The sequence below is a fragment of the Furipterus horrens genome, unplaced genomic scaffold (genome assembly GCF_987537825.1).
Source record: "Furipterus horrens unplaced genomic scaffold, mFurHor1.1.pri manual_scaffold_4, whole genome shotgun sequence".
Taxonomy (NCBI): Eukaryota; Metazoa; Chordata; class Mammalia; order Chiroptera; family Furipteridae; genus Furipterus; species Furipterus horrens.
Window position 1 is genome coordinate 199,035,859 of NW_028327174.1, and position 22,249 is coordinate 199,058,107.

Genomic DNA, 22,249 nt, shown 5'->3' on the forward strand with positions numbered 1-22,249 from the left:
CTGGTGGCGGAGGAGGTCAGATGGTGTGCTGGGGGTGGTGATTACATATCCTGGGAAAGAGACAGAAATAGGCTGTCGTTCTTCAGTAGAAGCAAGGAGTTGGAGACTGTTTTGAAATCAGCTGCACTGAGCGCTCCTGTATCATGGGGCACCCACCCCACCCCAGTAAGGTGTATGGTTGTGTGGTTCACGTTGGTGGCAGAGCAGCCGATACCGAAGAACTTCGTTCCTGCCACTCACCTCCTCCCTAAACAACATGTAGAGTCTGTTTCCGCTCCTGCGATAAATCTAGAGCACAAATGTCTACAGGAAGTTAACATAGCTTCAGATAGTAGATAAAATACCAGCATTGGTCCCACATTCCAGCCACACCCACTGCATTGTTCTTGGGATCACGTTAAGTGACACAGTATCTGTCCAGGCCTCCTCCTCCTACCCTTGGTGGCTGAGCAATCCCAGAGCAGTCAGGTGGTTCAGAGAGCGACTGATTATAATCGTTGGAGAGCCAATGGTCTGTCAATTTCCAAACCCACTGGTCAAAAGACAAACCCATATTGGTATGTGAATGGGTTCGCACCGAGAGTTGGTCAACAGGAAGATTATAACCACCTTCCTTAGGAGATTTCTGTTCCTAGTTTTGGGGTGTTGCTGGGTTGGAGTGACTCATGTATGTCCCCCACCTTCTTGAGATGAGCCTTTAGGGTGGCCTAGGAGTCCAACAAGCCTGGCTTGAATCCCGCCCACCACTTCCCTAGCTATGTGACCCAGGGTTAGTGACCTAACCTCTCCAAGCTTCTGCGTCCTTCTCTGTAAAATGGGAGAAATGGGAGTGCCTACTTCCTAGAGCTGACTGGGAGGATTCAGCGGGTTGCCAAAGGTAATGCATTTAGTAGGACCACAGCTTAGAACCTAGAACCACAGGGTCTCTTCAAGCCTCTTGGGTTACTAAACTAAGTAGAGCTCCCCTCCAGTTCAGTGCCTGGTTGAGGGAGCTGAGGTTGGTTATGTCATCAGGCTCCCCTGAGATCAGAGGCCGGCAGTTCCCTGTGGCTCTTACTGCTTCTCCAGCCTCGAGTTCTCTCTGGCTGTATTTCTGCGAAGCAGGCATTGGCAGGCGCCAGCTCTGCCCCATACCTTCACCCTAGCCACCCGCCTGTTCTTGAGCCACTGCCACTTGCAGGGATATAAAGAGCAAGCCGTGGAGTTCTGGTGGAATCTGGAGCTCCAAGGCTATCTGCACATTTGGGCAGAGAGCATGTGGGCTGAGGCCTGGCACCAGGGATAGCGCTGCGGGGGAGCCAAGCAGCTGACCTTGGCGGTACAACAAGTTGGTCTTTAGAGCACTTGGAACGAAAACTCACCAAGCCTGCCACTGCTGGCCTCTGCCTAAAGGGCTCCCCGGGGCAGGGGTGGGGGAAGAATGACACCTGTTTCTCCTTGCTTGAGAGGGAAGCAAGGTGGGCTCGTGATTGGGTTCTAGCCAGCCCTTGGGTATCTAAGTGGCTTAGGGACTAGAGCAGAGGAAGCCTCTTGGGTCATAAGGGCCACCTCTGTTAGCGCAATTGTTTCCTGGGAACAGAGCACCACAAAGGACAAGCTAGTGCATGAGCTAAGGGACAAAACTTCACTTTTGTTTCATAGAAAATTGTACAAGCTGGCGACAAAGACCTTGATGGGCAGCTAGACTTTGAAGAGTTCGTGCATTATCTCCAAGATCACGAGAAGAAACTGAGGCTGGTGTTCAAAAGTCTGGACAAAAAGAACGATGGTGAGCACTGCCGCCAGAGCCAGCCGCTGGCCCGGCCTTGGGCTCTCCCTGGGCCTGGCTCCGGCTCACAGCCTCTGTCGTTGCAGGGCGGATCGACGCTCAGGAGATCATGCAGTCCCTGCGGGACCTGGGGGTCAAGATATCCGAGCAACAGGCAGAGAAGATTCTCAAGAGGTGCGTGCTTAGCCCGTCTCCGTGTTTGGTTTAACGAAATAACTGTGACGAAAGAAGTGTTCTTGTACTAACCCTGGTGTCATTCACTGTGTTATTGACCCTGTTCTCCAGACTTTGGCTTCTGGTAGTTTGGAGGGATGAATAAGTAACTCCTCCCTAGGTTCCAGGTCAGCCCTTGTCTGAAAAATCACTAATCACCTGGAAGTGGGCCCGATCACCAGTGACCCAGAAAGAGAAAAGATTAGTGGGGGGCGGTGGGGGGGGGGGGGTTCAAGTAGGTGAAAGGTGAGCAAAGAACACCTCTCTTTGCCTGGCCACGAAGGGGAGCGGGGCTCACGTCACAGCCCCCCACTGAAGGTGAACCTAACACCGTAATCAGGTGTGCGGTCCCCAAAGACAGGTTGCAGGGGAGCAGTGGCCCTGGGGGATAGTGTAGCTGTCGCTGTGCTGGGAAGCGGCACAGAATAGCCCTAGGAGCAGCTCCCTCCCCTGGCTCAGCCTCTGCACCTCTCTGGGCCCCGAGCCCGGCTGGTCAGGGACAGCAGGCTGCTGTCGGGGTGCGTCCTCGTTGCTGTGCTGTGCGGCTGCCTCACTAACACCTGCTTGGAGCACTTACTTGTGTTGTTTCTCCTCTCTCCTCTGCGTCCTCCTTTGTCTGTCTGTCAGAATACGAACGGGCCACTTCTGGGGCCCTGTCACCTAGTAAGTATCCCCGTCACCCCAGTGACTGCCTCCCTCCTTCACCTCTGTGCCTGATCTCAGTGGGGGTTTTGTGAGCCATTAGATCCCATTTTTGTGCGGAGCGAGGTGTGGAGCCACCTTGCCTTTTCTCCTCGGGGCGCAGGCGCCCTCGGTGGCCACGTGCCCGCCCTTGGCTCACCTGGAGGGGGAAGTGCGGCCGACAGGTGGGCCCACGTACACGTGGTAACCCTGCGTCCCTCTCGCAGCATGGACAAAAACGGCACCATGACCATCGACTGGAACGAGTGGCGAGACTACCACCTTCTGCACCCCGTGGAAAACATCCCCGAGATCATCCTGTACTGGAAGCATTCCACGGTGAGCCCCGCGCTCTCAGAGCCTTGTCCGTTCCCAGGGTCCCCTCCACCCAGCATCGGTCCCCATCCCCGGGGTGGGGGCGGGGGTCCCAGCTTGCTTCCCCTTCAACAACAAGACTCTTCTGCCAGCCCCACAGAGCCCTCCATATGCCCCCTCTGTTCCCCATATCCAGCCCTCCTTAACAGCCCAACCGTTCCCCAGACACATGGTTTCCTCTGCCGGAGGTGCCCTCCTGTCCCCACGGGCCACCTCTTCTTCAAAGCCCACTTCAAATACCCCTCCCAAAGCCAGTGTGAGTCTTCCTGGGGCGAGGGGCCCTCTGCAAGGAAAAATGGTACCACTACTGTGGGTTTTTCCCCCCACCACCCTGTTTCGTGTGCTGTTTCTCTCTGCGGCTAAAGAAGACGTTCCCAGCCTCCCACACATGCTGCTCTTACCCCCCATCAGAGCTGTCGCTGGGCAACACAGATGTGCACCCTCACTGGTAGTGGCCAGGGTGACCCTCCTGCCCTTGAGCCCCCTTCACACGGGGTGCGTCCCTCTCTGTTGGTCTTTGCTGAGCACCCTCTCGATTTTAGTGGGATGCACCCAGGTTGTGATCTGGGAGGGGAGGCTGAATCTTCCCCTGGTCTGTCTCCTGCAGTACCTAGGCCAGGGCCTCACCCTCAGGGGACACCTGGCATCTTGTTGGGTGAAATGATATGGACTGCTGACCCGTGGGTCTGGCCTGACCAGCCAGGACGCCACCCAGAAGAGAGGCTGATACACAGTCAGCAGAGCCCTCATACTTGCTGAGGCTTTACAGAATGTTCTGCCGGCGTGATCCAGTTACACATCGGGTCTCAGGAGAATTCTCACCCCCAGCTTGGTCATGTCAGTATAGGCAGCCTGGGATCCTCGACTGAAAGGCCTGGGTCAGCTGTTCTTGCAGCAGCATCCTGGCCGTGATGGACATGCTGCGACCGCTCTCACATCCCACACCCGGGCCTCTCCAAGGCCACAGACAGGGACCAGAGAGCTCTGCCACCTTCACATAGAGGGCGGGGGGTGCATCCGTTTCCCACCCACAGTTCTAGGCATTCTCGCCATCTGGGTGGCTCCTTGGGGTGTCAGCCATTCCACGTGGAGGGAGATTATGGACCCAGCTGTCTACCAGCTTCGCCTCAAGCATCAGGGCCTGCTTGTTTGACCCTTGTTGGTCTTCCTCGCAGATCTTTGACGTGGGTGAGAATCTGACAGTCCCTGATGAGTTCACAGTGGAGGAGAGGCAGACGGGGATGTGGTGGAGACACCTAGTGGCCGGAGGTGGGGCTGGGGCTGTATCCAGAACCTGCACAGCCCCCCTGGACCGACTCAAAGTGCTCATGCAGGTAGGTACCTGGGAAAACAGGTCCCGAACCTCCTGGTTTCCACCCTAGGGTTCTTCGTTGGGTCGGGCTCCCCAGCCTTGTCTAAGGCCCTGCTTTGGGCCCATATCTTTCTATCCCAGGAAATTGGATTGGAATTATTGCTCAGACAAGGGCAACAGTAGGTTTAAGCCTAGATAACCTTTTACACATAGATGATCTAATTTTATCGAGGCTCTTGAGTCAGGGGTCACGTAACAGAGCCATAGTGTGGACAGGTGAAGCCGGTGAGAACGGGGTGCGACAGGAACCTTTTTGTAGGCGCTGCCCTCACACAGGCGGGCAGGTGTGAGCACAAGCTCCCCTGGCCCAGACACCATGAGCATGGCCCGATGCCTGACTCCACGTCCACAGGGCAGAGATAAGCTGGACCAACGTCAGGAGCAGGGTTGCGAAATCATCCTGCACGCGTATGCACTGTTGGACTTCAGCACCTTCCGAACAGTGGCCAGTTACCCCTTGTCCCCTCGCTTGTTCTAGCACTTTCCTGCTCAGGAAAGATGTCATCCTTTCCCTACCCCCTACCCCCTCCCGGCCTGCCTTGGTTTGAAGCCTGTTGGGGATAGTGTGACCGCCCCCTGGAAGTGCAGTGGTTCAGGGAGAAGTGCTCTCGCCTGGGATCTGGCCCCGCCCCACGGTCACAGCCAGTCACGTGACCCCCCCTCCCCCAGGCCTTCATTCCTCTGAGCCAAAAGGCCTTGTAACACCTCACCGCCCTTGTCAGTTTGCCTTCCTCACCAAATTCCCAGGGATGTTGTAGATACTGAAAGCACTTTGCTCGGGCGAAATGACACGACCCTGCCGTATACTGTCAAGTAGTCCCGCGGGGGTGGGCGTGTGGGGACACAGCTTGGCTCTGGTTTCATGACTGGAAGCCAATCGTGGGTTCATGGGCGCTCACTGTATAATTCTCTGCACTGCTGTACATATATGAAGTTTTTCCATAATAAAAAGCTCAATTAATTTCAAAAAGGAGTCATTGTAGAGTGTTCGGCAGTGTCGGCACACAGCAGTGCATGGTGAGGTCTCCCTGGACCGCGAGTGGCCGCGTTCGAGTCTCGCGGCGCTGAGTTAAGTCTTCAGGGTACAAGAGGGAAGAGCCTTCCTGTCCACTTGGGTGGCTGGCCCATGAGAAAAGGCTCTCTGTAGGGTGATGGCAGCCCCGTGGCTACTGAGTTTTCTGACCGCTTGTCCTTCTCTCTTCAGGTCCACGCCTCCCGCAGCAACAACATGTGCATCGTGGGTGGCTTCACCCAGATGATTCGAGAGGGAGGGGCCAAGTCACTCTGGCGGGGCAATGGCATCAACGTCCTCAAAATTGCCCCAGAGTCAGCCATCAAATTCATGGCCTATGAGCAGGTAAGGACCCAGTTCCGCAGGGAGAGTTGTCGATTGGCAGCTGCGGCTGAGCTTCCCCTGGGCTGAGGTCGGCCCCGCTGATGCCCCAGAACCTGGGGTCAGTCATTGTGCCTGAGGGACAGCAGGGCGAGCGGGGGAAGCGGGAGGCCGGGAGCCAACCCAGCTTTGCTGCCGTTCCCACTGCGGGCCAGTTCCTTCCATTCCTGGGAAGCATCAGGTGGGCCAGGGGCACCGCGTCTCGTCTAACCCTGACTGGCTCTGTGAGGACGGGTGGGGCAGGGGCGGGGGCGCTGGTCTCTGGGGTGCATCCGTTTAGTTTGTTTGCTCCCTGTTGTAGATCAAGCGTCTTGTTGGGAGTGACCAGGAGACTCTAAGGATTCACGAGAGACTTGTGGCAGGGTCCTTGGCGGGGGCCATCGCTCAGAGCAGCATCTACCCGATGGAGGTGAGGAGCCGCGATGGTCCTGGGCGGTGTGCGTGGGCTTGAGGGAGGGGGTGGGCCATGCTCATGCTCCTGTTGCTTCTGTTGGGTTCTGCAGGTTCTGAAGACCCGGATGGCCCTACGCAAGACAGGCCAGTACTCGGGCATGCTGGACTGTGCCAGGAAGATCCTGGCCAGAGAGGGGATGGCCGCCTTCTACAAAGGCTATGTTCCCAACATGCTGGGGATCATCCCCTATGCTGGGATCGACCTAGCCGTCTATGAGGTGAGGCCCTAGAAGGCTCAGGCCCCTTTAACTGGGAGGAGAGATTCGTAAACCCCTCCTCACCGTGTCCCCACCTGTTGTCTTCCTGCCTGATAGACCACTGGTGATAGCTGGGACAAGGAACCAGCACCAGAGTGTCTCCTTCGGACTCATCTGTTCATTACAAGGGTTTCCTGCCCCTGGCCGCCCCCAAGTTCTTACCCCCCCCCCCCCACCAGGGGCTTGGCGGGCAGATCTCCAGAGCACGATGCCCTGGGGATTCACTGGGCCCCCAGCAGACTCCAGATGACAGAAGTCAGGCTCTGGGCAGAGCGAGGAGGAGGGGGTGCCCCCTGCCTCATCTCTATTTCCTGCCCTGCCCAGGAATCCCTAGTGACAGCAGAAACAAAGGGCAGGCAGGCCAGCAGCTCAGCCAGCCCAGGCCAAACGAATCAGGTTACAGTGGCTTCATGAATGCCATGTGACGGGGATCCAGTGACTGTATCTCCCCCACCCCCAGCCGCTTGCTGCCTCACGGGCTCTCCCTGGGGCTTACAGGCCCTCTGGCTCATGCCTGCGCCCTTTCGCCTTGCAGACACTCAAGAATGCCTGGCTGCAGCGCTATGCGGTGAACAGCGCAGACCCTGGAGTGTTTGTGCTCCTGGCCTGTGGCACCGTGTCCAGCACCTGTGGCCAGCTGGCCAGCTACCCACTGGCCCTGGTCAGGACCCGGATGCAGGCCCAAGGTAAGGCTGGTCCTAGGCCAGCCCCCTGGGGCCCATTTCCCTGGGCAGGTTGGGACCCAGGGAGGAGCTGGCAGAAGGCCTCTGACAGGCAACCTCTGTCCCTGCAGCCTCCATTGAGGGCGCGCCAGAGGTGACTATGAGCAGCCTCTTCAGACAGATCCTGCGGACTGAGGGAGCCTTCGGCCTGTACCGGGGGCTGGCACCCAACTTCATGAAGGTGATCCCAGCCGTGAGCATCAGCTACGTGGTCTATGAGAACCTGAAGATCACGCTGGGCGTGCAGTCCCGGTGACAGGAGGGTCCTGGGCCTGCGGCCCCAGGACGTGTAGCCATCTCATTCTGTGAATGTGCCAACACTAAGCTGACTTAAGCCAAGCTGTGAAAACCCTGGGACGCACCTGCAGGGGTGGGGTGGGGGAGCGCCCATGGGCTTTGTCCTGCTGACCGTGGCCGGCCCTCGTGTCCGTTCCAGAGAAGACCCGTGGGTGTCCCTCAGGTCCAGGGGTCAGCAGGACACAAGCTTATGCGCAGTAGGGAAAGGACATTTCCTGCAGTGGCTGCCAAACAGCAGGGCTTGGAGGCCAGCTTAGTTCTTCCATCTTTTCCTCCTCCCCAGACCACCGGCCATGGGCTCTTGCCCTCGGGCCTGCTGGGCATCTTCCCCGTGCCCACTTTGCTTCTTCCTCACTGCTGTTCTTATATGGTAGGAGGGGGGCTACCGGCCCACTCCCACGGCCTGCCTCACTCCTCTCCCCTCAGGCCCTGGGGAAAGGTGCTCCCACCTGACCTCACTGCCCAGACTGCCCCGGCACAGCTCCACCTGTGGCTGGGTCGTGCGGGGCAGAGGGGTCTGGCTGTGCACTCCCCTCACCTAGGCACCGCTGCGCACGTGCATGCGGGGGCAAGGCCCGGCCCCGCCACTGGCTGCCTGGCGCATGGCTTCCTGGGAGGCGTGTGCCAGTCCTGGGACCCAGCGGCCTCTGCCCGTGTTGCTGGGGGTCTCCTGGTGCTCTGAGCTGGCCCCGGACTCTTCAGGACTGGCACTAGCTCAGAACCAACTCTGTCCCCACGGTGGCACGAAGGAAGCAGGGCGCGGTGTTGTAGCGGGAAGGCCAGTTTCTGCCCTGTGTCTACATGCCCTGGTGAGAGAAGGAAAGGGGATTAATGGCCTTAATTATGTATCGTTGAGAAGGAGTTCTGCTCAGAAAGATAAGCTGGACAGATGTGCGAGTTTTGTGCTTCCAGAGGGAAGACAAAGCAAGTAGATAGCTTAGCATTAAAGTCTGTTTCTGACGCCCCTGGGGATTTGTGCTCAACCCCAGTTGGGGCGAAGGGGGACCAGCCTCACATTCCACTGATGCAAAGTATCATACTGCTTGGAGCCTATTTATTTCGTATTTATTTGAACAGAGTTATGTCCTAACTATTTTTATAGATTTGTTTAATTAATGGCCTGTCATTTTCAAGTTCATTTTTTTATTCATATTTATGTTCATGGTTGATTGTACTTTCCCCACACCTGAGAGGTGGGGTGAAGAGAAAAGGGGGCTGTGGGCGCGACTCCCGCCACTGCCCACACGACAGAAGAAGGGCAGGGGGGGACGGGGCGTGCACCCACGGAGCTTGGGGGCTGAGGGCTGCTGGGTCTGGGAGGAGCAGCCAAAGTCTGAATTCCATTGAAGATGGAAGTCCAGATCCTTTTTGAGACCAGAAGGATTTCTGTGCTTCACGCTCTCTGAATGACAAGGCAGCGAGGTGCCTGTCACTGTGAGTTTGAGGAGAGGGTGCCCGCTCCCCACCCCAGCTGTGAAGTGGGCTCCTCCCTGGTGGCTCCTACCCCCCCGCTCGGTGATGCTGGTCGGCCTGCGGCCTCACAGTTGCACTTTTCATTCCGCCGAATGGCCCGATGAGGACAATTTCAGTCGGATGCAAAGATCAATGCAGAATTTACTGTTAGGTATAAATATACTTATAACCGGGATTGGTGGAAAAGCAAATTAAGAAAGAATTGGAAGTTATTTAAAACGGCCTTCTAATAAAGTTGTTTCAAAGCTGAGTATGCACTCTGCCTCCGTTCTCTGTGGTCAGGGTCACGGGCACAGATCATTTCCCAGCCATTGGGTCTAGGCAAGCTGGTGCCCCCTCCCAGCCTATCCCATCCTGTCCAGTCCTCCCCTTGGGACTGTGGCCAGGTTCCTCCCAGATCCTCAGTTCCATCCCGCCGGGAGAGGGGCTTCTCCAGCACAGACGATAACCTTGGAAGTGCGAGGGGGCTGACGCTCTGAGCCTCTCCCCTAGCCCAGCCCCATGTCATTTTCGTTTTGTCTGTAGCAGTTTCACCGTCAATGCCACTGCTTGCTCTTAATTCCTTGATTTATCGTCTGTTTCCTCCAGGAGGGCTGGCTCTTTGTTGGCTCTCTTCACTGCTTAATGAATAGTTCCTAGTTGAATGAAACCCACCCAAAAGTGTCGTGGTGTGGGAGGCAGGATTATGCCCCCTCCTAAGGGTGTCCGTGTCCTGTGAGTTAGGGGACATGGCCAAGGGAGTTAAGGCTGCAGATGGAGGTGGGGTTGCTAATCAGCTGAACTTAAAATAGGGAGATGAGCCTGGATGACCCACGTGGCCCCAAATAATCACAGGATCTTTCAGTGTGGGAGAGGGAGGCAGGGAGAGAGCCCAGAGAGGTTATGCAAGGACTCTGCCCGAGGCCACTGGCTTTGAAGACAGAGCAAGGGGCCACGAGTTCAGGAACGCAGGCGCCTCTCGGAGCTGGAAAAGGCCAGGAACGGAGTCAAACCCTGGTGCCCCCAGAAGGAACGCTGCACTGCTGACCCCTGATTTGAGCCCAGTGAGCTGCACTTCAGATTCTGACTTTCAGGTTTGCCTGCAAGGGCTGTTAGAAAGTCGGGAAGACTATGGACATGGCTGGTCCTTAATAAGCAGTTTGACCTCCCAGGTTCCCTCCCCTTCCAGGATTCCAAACACACACAGTCACTTCCACCAAAGTGCTTTCCATTCCAGCCTCCCAGTGAGGATGTTCATGCGGGCCTGGGATCTCTGGCATCTGGGGGAATCCAACCCCGAGAGCAGGGTGGGGGTGGGGGAGCCACTTGCGCTGTAGGGAGGGTGTCTTCAACCTCCTTCCTGGAGCTCGAGATGAAAGGTCGTCTCTAAATCCTGCGGGTGATTTATGGAACACCAGCTGGGGTGCTGCCCACACAGGTCCAAGCTTAACCCTCAGCAGTTCTAGGAGGTAATTCTGCCACCACACCCCCGTTTTACAGGTGGGGAAACTAAGGCTCCAGGAGGGGAAGGGGTTTGCCTACGACCTCACCGTGAGTAAGGCCCTCAAATGCAGGCCAGTGGACCCCCAGCAGGCTGTATACCTGGGGGTGAAGACAGGGTAGGCTGCACAGGGGTTGGAATGGTGCCATGATCCATTTCTGGGGACCTTCACTGAGGGGCACCTGGTCCCTGGCTGCTCTCCTCAGCCAGGAGGCCACAGAGAACCAGTAGGGCAGGCCTGTGCTTGAATCAATCCTGGCACCTTGGCAGTGGGATCCTGGGCAAACCTCATGCCTCCCTGAGCCTCACAAGCAAGATAGGCCCAGTACCTTCCTTACAGCCCAGAGGGGAAGGATTCACCCGAGTTCATATGGGGTGAACGTTGAGCTGAGTTTCAAACCAGCTTGGCTGACTGAGGCCACGCTGTCCTCGGCTGCTGGCTGGGCTGCCTCGATCTCACCCGTCTGATGGGGTTGGAATGTAGGGGAAGGGTGAGACCCAACGCACGGCCGTGTGCTGGGCCCGGCTGCCCAGATGTGGACCTTGGTCTCTGGTCTCCAGGGTGGGTGAGGAAGCCAGAGCAGACCAGCACAGCCCGGTCACAGTGGCTGGAGAGGCCGGCCAGGGCTGGATGGGAAGGGCCAGCAGGAGGAGGGGGATGGAGTAGGGCTGGGAGGACCCGGGAATGAGGAAACTGAGGCCTGTCCCAGCCCCCAGAGGGAGAAGGATAAACCCAGGCCCCCTGCTCTCAGCTTCCCAGGCCAGGCAGTGACCACAAAGGAATGATCTCTTTGGGCCATTTGCTGTCCCCACCAGCATAGCCGTGGTGGCCCAGGAGGACCATTGATCTCCCCACGGCAGTTGTGGTGGCTGAGGAGAGAGTGGCGGCCCCACGGACACCGGCCAAGGAGCCCAAGCCTCACTCCCTCCGTGTAAAGAGGAGGACACCGACCCATGGCAGGGGACTTGCCTACCATTAGTCACCGTAGCTGTCTCTCTTCCCTGACTGCACTGGCTGATACCATTTGTTTTCGTTTTTTAAGATTTTTATTTATTTATTTTTAGAGGGGAAGGGAGGGAGAAAGATAGGGAGAGAAACATCAATGTGTGGTTGACTGGGGACCTGGTTCGCAACACAGTCACGTGCCCTGACTGGGAATCGAACCGGCAACCCTGTGGTTTGCAGGCCAGCACAAAATCCACTGAGCCACACCAACCAGCGCCGATACCATTTGTATTAGTATCCTATGGCTGCTGTTAAAAATTGTGTCAATGCAGCCTGGGCTAGTAGGAAAGGAGGCACGCCGCTGCTTAGATCGTGCCTGCTCCAGCTGACTCTGGAGTCACCAAGGACTCCAACTTGCAGACCCAGACTCTATTTGGACTCTTGGAACTTGAGACATATGGAGAGGACACCCTCTTAGGACTTGTGCCTTTCCTGATTTTCACCAGAATCCAGCATAACACGGTACATGCTTTTCTGGACCATTATACAGAGGCTGAAGACACACTCCAGATCCTGAAGGAGAGAGCTGGCAGATAAGAAATGGGGAATTGTTGGGCTTGGTTATGGTTTATAGGCTTTTGGGGAGCCAAGGAAAGTGCTGGGTCTCAGGGGAGAACAGGGATCCAAACAGAAATGCTCCCAGCCGCGCCAAGGTTGGAATATTGTAAACAAAGACCTGTTTTTCCCAACACCAATTGTTGGGGCTTACACCAAGGAAAACTCTGACTCCAAAATACCTCCGCTGCCTTGCGGCATACCTCCTCAGGGGAAAGGCTAAGGGAGTAAACCCCGACAGAAAATCCGGAGCCGGAGTCCCTAAGGCGGTTTGACGTTGTAGTCAACACCGGCAACTCCTGCGGCGCACCTGAAGCCAAGCTGTATTGACTCCGTCTTTCCCTTGGACCCTTCAGCTGCGAAGAGAGGGGGGGTCTGCTGCATGGGCAACAGCAGACCCTCCGTATCACCCTGCCCAGGCTCTGTAGCTTCAGCTTCACTGGAGAGGACACTCCAGCGTCATCGCAAGATGTCGATTCAACAAGGGAGGAGACAGATACCGTGTCACTCCCGAGTCGGACTGCACAGCCATTCTCGGCGGTGCAGATAGACTCTTAAGAAGCTACACCATCATCTCTCGAGACGGACGGCTGCCGACGACGACACCGAGGCCCACGTGAATGAGCCCTGCTTTGCTCAGTAACAAAATGATATTTAATAATTACTACGTCACATGACTCAGCTTATGCACAGCATTCTGTTTGTGCTTCACTTTGTATTCCAATAGCTTTATTCATTGTTATATATTTTGTGACTATTCAATAGTACTTGATGATTACATGTGGAAAAAGTTAAGTGAGAAGATCTGATCTGAGACTTGCAATCAAGATGGCTGCGTAGGCAGACCTGGCCTGCCTCTTCGTAAAACCACATAAAAACTACAACTAAAATACAAACACCACCACTCACAACCATCAGAAACTGAATTGAATGGAAGTCTGACAAATACAGAATTAAGGAAACCACATCCATCCAGACGGGTAGGAGGGGCAGAGATGTGGAATGCGTTGGTCCCACACCCACGTGTGGTGAATCAAAGTTTGGGAGGGACATCTTGGGAGCGAGGAGTTTCAGCCCCACACCAGGCCCCCAAACTCAGGGTTCCAGTGCCAGGAAGATAAGTCCCCACAACTTCTAGCTGCAAAAACCAACAAGGATTGAGTCACTGGAGGAAACTGCTGGAGCCCCAAGCAGTTCCCCTTAAAGACCCACACATGGACTTACCTACTCAGACTCACTCCCTCTGAGCTCCAGCTCTGGGGTAGCAGCTTGAAAGGCACCAGTGGCACATTGGGAGAGGAATTCAAGTGTCTGGCATCAACATGAGCAGAGGCCATTGTCCCTTTTCTAAATCCTCCCCCACAGAGCCAACAAGCTGGTGCCATATCTGAGACTCCATCAGCCTGGCTAACACTGCTTGACCCACCTTGGAGATTCCCAGAGACTCTCTGCCTCATCCAACTTACAGACCCACCCAAGCTGCTTTCCCATATGAATGGCTTGTCTTGGCTCCTGCTTCACAACTTCCTAAATCCCATCAAACAGGCAACAGCTGGCCTCAGTGAGCCCCAGGCCCAGCCCAGATTCACAGCTTGGCTTCACCTGGGAATCTCCAAGCCCAGCACAAGTAGCAGCCATCTCAGATTGCTCTGTAACTCAGGCAGGATGGCCCCGGGCAAAACAGAGGTGGGGGCTGACCTTGGCCTGCACCGCCTGGGAAATACCAGAGCCAGTGTACCCAGTGGACAGCTACAGACCACTGTGGCGCACCACCACCCTGCCCCCGCACAGCTGATCCTCCATGGAGGGTGGAAGTTGGTGGTCAGTGGTCACCGCCAGTCCTTGATGCGACTGGCCTGGGTAAATCTCTCCCATTAAAAAAAAAAAAATGTGTCTTAAAACAGCACAAATTATTCTCTTATAGTTCTAGAGGTCAGAAGTCCAAAATCAATTTCACTGGGCTGAAATCAAGGAGTCCTCAGAGCTGGTGCTTTCTGGAGCCCCAGTTCTCCCTGCAGAGAAGCCAACTCCCTGCCTCTCCCAGCTTCTGGAGTCCACCTGCATTCCTTGGCTTGTGACCTCTTCCTCACATGACATCAACTCCTTGCTTCTGGAGTCAAGTCTCCCTCTTGGGAAGACACTTGTGGTTACATTTAGGGCCTACCTGGGTAATTCAGGAAACACTCCATCTCAAAATCATGAATTTAATCCCACCTACAAACGCCCTTTCCCACACAAGGTAACTTGTGCACGTGCCAAGGATTAGGGCCTAGATGTATGCGGGGCCATTATTCAGCGCACCACAACGCCTGTTCCCTATTAGACACGTCTGCCCGACAAAGTCCTCCCCCCTCCCTGGTTAAATAAACCAGGGAACAGCCCTCCTGTGGAATGCTGTGGACCATGGAATGTTACACGGTCAGCAATAAGGAGGAGGGAGAACAATGTCTAATCTGGGATTGAGCAGCTACGGTGGGATCTGAATTTTTATTTACAATAAAGAAAAACTCATCGAGAGAGAGAGAGAGAGGAGCCATGTGACACTGTGATGAAAACTACAGACTCTGGAGCCAGGAGGTCTGGTCTCACATCCGGCCTCTGCCACCTACTAGTTGTGTGACACCGGGGAGTTCACTTAACCTTTCTGATGCCTCAGTTTCCTCATCTGTAAAATAGTTGTACCTACTTCACAGAAATGTTGTAAGCGAGGTAATGTACGTGAAGAGCTTAAAATAGTGCTTGCCACCAAATACACCCCACTTAACAGTTAGATATATATAAATGTATATTTATTACATATAAAATGTAAATATATATATGCACTATAAGTAAACTGCATAAAAAATGAAGTAGAAGGCTGTACGCCAAAAAAAATTTAAGTGGGAGTCTCTGGGTGGTAGGAGGATAATAGATGGTATCATCTTTTTGCTTATCTTCCTGTTCTCTTTATGTACAATAAACATTATTTGCATAATCGAGGTGAAATTTAACAACCTAACAAAAAAAAGCCAAAAGCAAACCAGAATCCTCCCAATTTTTGAAATCTAGGCTGCGTCTCAACCTCTCCAGGGAGCCCTCTGGACTCCCAGGGAGGAGGGATCTCCCCATTCTCACCACCCTCGTCCCTTCCTTAGTTCCTGAAGCTCTTGACCACGAGTTCTGAGAACCTGATTGGGAACAGCAGGGAATGTGTTCTGAGAACAGACAGCAGACCCACTGGCTGCATAAAAATGCCCCTCACCTGTTGACTTGCTGGGTGCGTTGACCCTGATGGCACCGACCCCATGGCAGTTAACTGTCCTCCAAGGGCTTGTCCAAAGATGGCAAGATTGAGGCTTGCCCACGGCACAGCGAGCAGTGGCAGTGTTCCCACCTCGGGCCTTCTGCTACCATCGAGGCCAGAGGGGAGCCGAGCATGACCAAGATGGAGCAGGCGGGAGTCCTGGCTTGAAGCCTTTTCCCCTGGGAGGTGCGGCTTTTCCTACCCGCCCATCTTCAGACCCTTGCGTGCTAAACCCATTTTACAGATGGGCACAGACAGTCCCTGGGTAACGACGACTGCCCGGAGGTGCAATCCCGGAGTTTGCCCAAAGGTGGCAGCACCAGACCCTGTTTTCACCTCCTACAGGGATTCGCATCCTCTTACCACCCTCTGGTGGTCACTGACAAACAGCTCAGGGGCCAGGCCAAGGAAAACAGAAAAACTGAGGCCGGGCTGTCACCTTTCGGGGTGTGTGAGGGCAATACTTGGTGAAAGCAGCAGGGGTCCCTACCACCTGCCTAATTTCAAAAATTGGGGCTCAGTTGGTCCCATATGGTGGCCTTGGGTTAACTAGCTGGTCTCCAGCCCAGTCATAGAGATGGGGGTCTAGCTAGCACAGGCCTTGGACTTCTCATCGAGGTGACCGTTGAGGAGGGTGAGGATGAGGCAGGTGTGCGTGCAGCAGCCCCAGGGGAAAAGCCCCAGTCACAAGTCAGTCCCGTCCCCAGCCACCAGCCATAACCTCCTTTGCGAAATGTGGAGACAACAGAAAGCATCTCTGTGATACATGAAAACAGGGAGAGGGGAGAGGGCAGGTAGGACGGGTCCCTCCTGCACCCAGAGCCTCCTTAGTTGGTCGGACTGGGGCTCAAGGGGAAGCCGAGGCTGGGAGACGCAATTGCCGGGCTGAGAGGGAGGAGCAGAAAGGGCCCGGAGCACGGGGTGGCGTGGTGGCAGGGAGCCCCTTCCCTGGCCACGGTGTCATGGACAGAAGGGCGCTCCCTTTGGACTGACAAAGGAGAGGTGAGTCTGCCTCCTTGAGCAGCTGAGAAGTACCAAGTAACCCTGGGCGAGGTTTGAGGGTGGCAGGAAAAGGCTGGCTGTGAAGAGAGAAGGGAAAGTGGGGTGAGGGCAGCATGGGTGCAGGAAAGGCCCTCCTTCGGCGCCCCCAGCACCCACAAACCTCACTGCAGCACCACCATGAGGGGGCAGCAACCTTTTTATTTATTTCAAACAACACAGTCCCGGGGCTGCTTGGGAAGAGCAGGAACCACGAGGAGCCAAGGATGGGGTTCTCCCCTAACCCAGGGTATCCCTACTTCCCTTGTCCAGAGCGGGGACCCATCCCAATTCCCACCACAGGGTTACACAGGGCAGCCACCGAGAGCCCAGGACAGGGAGGTGGGGGGAGGTAGCCTCTCTGAGCCCCTCAGGGCACCGTGTCCCCGAGCAGACATCCAGTGTTAGAAGCAGAGAATGCTGCGGGGCTGGGGGTGGACAAGACGTAGAACGGTCCTGTCACCCTGCACAGCATCGCCGGGTGCTGGCCCCGCGGCCCCGGTCCCAGGGAGCCAGTCTTCTGCAGTCTTCCGGGTCCTCCTGGTGGGACGCGCCGTTCACTGGGGGGCCTCGGCGATCGCCTTCTCCACCCGCAGGTACCAGGGCTGGATGCGCGTGTGACGCATCAGGTCGTCAAAGGCCTCCAGGCCCTCCATCACACGCAGCACACCATACACTGCCTGGGGACGGTACACGGGGCATCCAGACCTGCTCCTGGGGCCTGTCGCCCCCCCTGACCCACTAACGGGCTAACTTTAGATGTGGGGCTTCGAATGAAGTATGAGGGATAACTAGGTTTTACCTGCCCCATACCCACATCTCCTTTTTGGGCAACCCTCCCCTCCCCCCACCCAGATTTTGCTTTGGGAAAATGCCTTCCCCCACTCCCACGTCCTGAGACCTCCCGACCACCCAGAGACCTGGGCCTGCCAATCAGCATGTCTCACCCAGGCTGCAGGAATGCTTCCCCATGGACGGGGAGGCGGGACGTTTTGGGGAGAGGCTGATGCACTGGACAAAGGCTGGTCTCGGGCCAAGGAACTGAGATGCAACAGGGCATCCTGAGCCCTGGTAATACCACCTGGGCCCCTGGATCCAGCCAGGCCTGAAGCCAACCCCTCCAGTAAGCTTGTCACTTATGGGAACCAAGACAGTTCCTTGTAGTGGGTCTTCCTTAAGCCCCTGACAACAGATGGAGCCAGTCGCCTCAGAGGTGGGGGAGCTGGGAGATACATCTGGGCTCTCCCTGCCTGGGCTTTCCCGACCCAAAGCGAGGCCCCTTGATCTGGGATACCCCCTGCCACCACCACACTCACCAGATCAGCCAGGTTGGGCTTCTGGCCCCCCATGAAGGGCCGGTCTTTGCCCACGGCTGCCACCCACTTGTTGGCGGCCTCATACAGATCCTTACGCACATCATCCTGGAGGTGATGCCTGGGCAGGGGCAGGAAAAGCCCGTCAGGGGAGCTCCCACCCAGGCCCAGGGCAGGTCAGCAGGGAGGCCGCCACACACGCGCACGCACACACACACACGTGCGCCATCACCTGCTCTTGAGCCGCTTGCTGATGAGGTACATGGCAGCTGCACCCACGTACTTGGCCACAGCGCCCTCCACGGTCCCGAACTTGCCTTCCTGGACAATGTAGTCAAAGGAGGCCAGGGCCTCGGCGGGCGTGCGGTACACGTTGGGGGAGATCAGGTGCACCAGCCAGTCGTCTGCCCACTGCCGCCACTTCATCTCCTCCCTGTGGGTAAGCAGGGGCCAGGGGGAGGGCCGGGTGGGCTTCCTAAGCCAGAGCCTTGGAGATGGGGAGCAGACCCTCTATCTAGACCTCCCAGCGTCTGGATGGGAAGCTAAGGTCGAAGCAGCAGGTCCGTATGGAGACTCGGCCTCAGCCCTCATGGTCTCCGACTGCTGCCCCCTCCCAGTGTCTCGCTCAGCCTGGTCTCCTCTGGGGAAGACCCGCACCCCCACCCTCTCCCGGGCAGCCCCAGCCCCACTCACGTCCTGGCCTCCTTCCCGCCATACATTTGCTGGGCCTCCTTCTCGTCTAGCATTAGCCAGTACTTGTTGCAGAATTCAGTCACCTCCTTGCCCTGGTCATTCGTGGCCTTCATGGGTGGATAGTAGGTGATGATGACTTCCAGGGGCTGCCTTCAGGACACATCCAGAGTCTCACCCCGCCTCCTTTCTCCCCCCGGAGACCACACCCTCGCCTCCTGAGAGTGACTATCCACCCCAGCCTGACCCAGCCCCGAGGTGGAGCCAGGACCAACCCACAAAAGTTTTCCACCCTCTTGTGGGTGACACAGGAGGTCCTGCAGCAAGAGGGATTTGGGACAGACACCGGGAACACTTCCCTGACAGGGGGAGATGTGGGGGGGAGGCTCAGAGTAGGGCAGCCAGGGCCCATCCTGGAAATGAAAGCAGCAGCCCCACCCTGACCCCATGCTGGACGCGGTGAGGCCTCCCTGGAGACAGAAGGGATAAAAGGTGGCCCGCTGGGCCTCCTTACCCCGACACCAGGTAGGTCTTGAGGACACTGATGATGACAGAGGAGTCATTCAGTTGTTGCTGGAGGAGAAGAGGTTGGTTTAGATCGTGGGCAGGAATGGGGTTCTCTAAACAACACTGGTGCTCACGCATTCCACGGAAACTGGTCGGGCAGAACCAGGGCACTGCTGGTCCTCTACTTGGGGTTCTCCCATAAAACCCATGGCCGCTGTGCTCTCTCCTTCTCCCGGGACGCAGTCCCCACTCTCAGGGAGATCCAAGTATGGCTAATGGGGAAGAGGGTGTGGGGAGGACCCAGGGTCCGGGCCTGCCTACTCCACCTGCCTGGCCGCCAGGGCCCTGAGGAGCAGGGCGGACTCCAGAAGCTCCATACTAGCAGCCAAGCACCGGGCCAGGCACTCCCCACACCCTGGAGAGTATGGCCCTCTGCTGACTGGTGATGAAGCGAGCCCAGAGAGGCTAAGTGACCAGCCCAAGTCACACAGCCAGTAAGGGGCAGAGGCGCACCTTGAACCCAGACCACCCTAATTCGGAACCCGCATTGTTAAACTCTGTGGTGCTCGGTCTGCATCCCTTAGACCAGGCGGGTGTTTGGTGTTGGGGGGCAGGGGGTGGCAGCCTACATTTACTGAGTGTGTGCTGTATACCAGCTACTTCCCCCTCTAATCCTCTGCTGAGGCCAAGAGCCCAAGGTCCTTCCAGGGCTGCAAAGCAGCGCCTGACTCCAGGGATCTTCCAGGACAACCCAGGACACGGTAGGGGGCTCCCGGAGCTCACCAAGCTGTCTCCTTCCTGGGCCAGCAGGATGGGCACCTTCCTGTAGGAGGAGAACTTGATCTCGGCCCTACGCACAGGGTTCACCTCCACCACCTGGTAGGGCAGGGCATGGAAGTCGAGGAAGGCGCGGACCTTGCTGCAGAAGGGACACGTTTTATACTGGTACAGAGTCAGCTGCAGGCGGTCGGACAGGGAGAGCTGGGTGGGGAGCAGAGCGAGGGGGGCTTCTGAGGCCTGGTTCCCAGGCCTGTCCCCAAGCAAACTTGTTTCCTAGCAGAGTCTTCTAAGATGACCCTGAGAACATCAGGAGGAATGGGGGTGGGGGGGGGCAGGGAGAAAGGGGATATGAGGAGGCAGGGGGCAGGCTCTTGCAGCAGACAGCGCAGGCTCAGCCACGATCCACAGTGCTTTCCAGGAAGCAAGTCTGGTCTGTGCAGAAGGAATCTTCTAGTCTGTCCTACACTGGAAGGACACTTGTCCTCTTCCTCTTGTCCCAAGGGGACAGCAGACATCAGCAGGAGTGCCTTCCCAGACGCAGAGCAACTGTCTCTACTTAAGAGTGCCCATCCCCACTCCCCCAACCCCAGAGACCTCTGGGTGAGGGGGCAGAGATGGGCTACAACCCCGCCAGTAGCCCAGCTTTGGCCAGAGTGGGGTCCACCTCAAATCTCCAAGGGGGAAGGACTGTATCAGGGCCTTGGGCCTGGATCCGGGATCCTGCACGTCCAGCAGGAAAGGCCCAGGTGAGCTGGCGGCAGATCATGTTTGAAAGTCACAGCTGCAGCCCACTGCCCTCGATGTTCCGCCGGGAAAAGGCTGTGCCGTGGAACTGAGCAGGGAGATACAGAGACCTCTGCTCCCCTCCCACCCACTCACCCCTGTGACCCTGAGTCCAGGACAAAAGCACCTGCGGGCGGATGGCAGGGACTGCAGCAGAATAAGGACTGTGCTGGTGCAGTGTACAAAGCATGTGAAGGGCAGCTGGGCCACCACCTGGCTGGGGGACACTTCCATGTCCCTCCCTGTCTCAGGACCTGGAGTCCAAGGGTCATCGATTCCATAAAAATACTAATAATACTACCAATAAATATATATACAGCCTTAGGATTTGGAATGGGATAAAGAATGAAAGAGGCTTTCTTTCCCTTTTCTGTGACCTCAAAATCTTCTCATTAGAAAGTTTTTAAATAAGTTAGGAAAATGGCTTTAAGACAGAGACAACAATTCTAGTTAGCAGGCATCAGTAGCGGACCCATTTCACAGATGAAGACGCTGAGGGCTTCGAGTCAAAACCAAGTCACTCGCCCAAGGTCACGAGCGGACAGCAGGGGCGATTCCTGGCTCCGCCTCTTCCCCGAAGTCCCGAAGTTCGACGCTGACCTCAGCGTCCCTCCCCACGCGCGGCTCGGTCCAGCCCGGGCTTACCTGCGTGGCTGAGCGCTCTGCGCGCAGATCCTGGGAGCGCAGGTGCCAACGCGCGGTGTAGTACAGCCCCATGGCGCCCCCCAGGCCCAGCGCCGCCGCCCCCAGCAGCCTGCCGCCCCCCTTGGGGACAATGGCCGCAGGGCCCCGGCCTCCCGCCGCCCCCGCAAAGCCAGCCCGACTCTGCACTGGTAGTCCGGGCGCCGGGCTACCGCACAGCCTCCAGGCCAGAGCGCGCCCGCGGGGCCACAGCACCCGTGCAGCCTGGGCCATGTTCACTCTGCCGGCGCCGCGGGCGGGAGCGCGAAACCAAGACCGTAGGTTTAGGCTTCCCTTAAAGGGCCGGGTCCCCGGCGTCCAGCAGGTTGCCGGGGTGACAGTGAGCCAACTCGCATGGGGCTAGCCCTCTCGAGCTGAAGCGTGTTTGCCCAGTGCCCAGCTTTCATACACTCCTCAGAGCCGCAAAAATACACCCGGGATGTCTGGAAGTCGCTAAATTCCCCGGCTCCTGAACCTGTAGATGTAGCGGAACTTGGTGGTGACCCGCGCCGAAAACAAGGAATACCCGGGCGCTGCCCTCGACTCGGCCACGTACCTCCCGGTGTGGCCTCTGAGCCCCAACGTAGACTGCAATGTGTTGTGATTTCTACCTCACGCACCCAATAGAAAGTGACTGAACCCTTGGAGTGTCAGGAAGTCACGGCTTCGGGTCCTTATGGACTGCGGAAACGGCCAGACCTGACCAACATTGGGAGCTAGAGACTCGGGCTGTTTCTGCCCTCCCGCACCGCTGCACCATTTCTCCTCTGACCCGAAACATAAAATCTTCCCTACACATTGGGGACCTAAAGGAACCACGTGTCTAAGATTTCGCCCACGCGCGGGAGCCAGTTCTCACACCCACAAGTTCCCAGAGGCAGGATGGGGCAGGATGGGGGTCCCAGTCTGCCCCTGCCCTCTGCGGGGCTGACTAGCCCTGGCTGAGGGTCCGAGCCTTCACCACCTAGGCTTCTCGGCGGGCAGCCCCTGGGCGGCCCCGCCCGGCGGCCGGGAGAGGGGCGGGCCTTGGGTAGCAGGCGGAGATCTGAAGGCGAGACAGGTTGTGGGTCAGGAGGGGTGGAGTCTGGTGGCGGGGCGGGCCCAGCGCTCTGCCTGTCGGGTAGGCGCG

General features: G+C 56.9%; 2 protein-coding genes across 10 annotated transcripts in view; one reads left to right on the forward strand and one right to left on the reverse strand.

Annotated features, from left to right (window-relative positions):
• SLC25A25 (solute carrier family 25 member 25) overlaps positions 1–9,254 on the forward strand; it is a 31,163-nt gene extending 21,909 nt beyond the window's left edge. For 3 of the 6 annotated variants that reach the window (XM_090274785.1, XM_090274787.1, XM_090274790.1), the window contains exons 2-11: positions 1,642–1,768; positions 1,855–1,942; positions 2,609–2,644; positions 2,890–3,001; positions 4,213–4,371; positions 5,614–5,766; positions 6,104–6,211; positions 6,306–6,473; positions 7,048–7,198; positions 7,306–9,254. In XM_090274785.1, coding sequence (XP_090130911.1) covers positions 1,642–1,768; positions 1,855–1,942; positions 2,609–2,644; positions 2,890–3,001; positions 4,213–4,371; positions 5,614–5,766; positions 6,104–6,211; positions 6,306–6,473; positions 7,048–7,198; positions 7,306–7,490 — 1,287 coding nt within the window. In that variant the 3' untranslated portion in view covers positions 7,491–9,254. The remainder of the gene's footprint in view (positions 1–1,641; positions 1,769–1,854; positions 1,943–2,608; positions 2,645–2,889; positions 3,002–4,212; positions 4,372–5,613; positions 5,767–6,103; positions 6,212–6,305; positions 6,474–7,047; positions 7,199–7,305) is intronic. The other 3 variants (XM_090274788.1, XM_090274789.1, XM_090274791.1) reach the window with 1 other exon arrangement.
• A 7,254-nt stretch (positions 9,255–16,508) lies between these two features.
• PTGES2 (prostaglandin E synthase 2) lies at positions 16,509–21,455 on the reverse strand. 4 transcript variants are annotated; one of them, XM_090274793.1, is made up of 7 exons: positions 21,085–21,381; positions 19,660–19,857; positions 18,884–18,942; positions 18,373–18,522; positions 17,912–18,112; positions 17,683–17,800; positions 16,509–17,046 (listed from the first exon to the last, which is right to left on the reverse strand). In XM_090274793.1, the coding sequence occupies exons 1-7, from the start codon at positions 21,352–21,354 to the stop codon at positions 16,924–16,926; spliced, it is 1,119 nt and encodes a 372-aa protein (XP_090130919.1). In that variant the 5' UTR covers positions 21,355–21,381; the 3' UTR covers positions 16,509–16,923. The 4 variants fall into 4 exon arrangements, with proteins under 4 accessions (XP_090130919.1, XP_090130921.1, XP_090130918.1 ...); XM_090274795.1 differs by having other exon boundaries at positions 16,958–17,046; positions 17,997–18,112; positions 21,085–21,387; XM_090274792.1 differs by lacking the exon at positions 16,509–17,046 and adding an exon at positions 17,076–17,407 and having other exon boundaries at positions 17,997–18,112; positions 21,085–21,455.
• Positions 21,456–22,249: the final 794 nt, after the last annotated feature.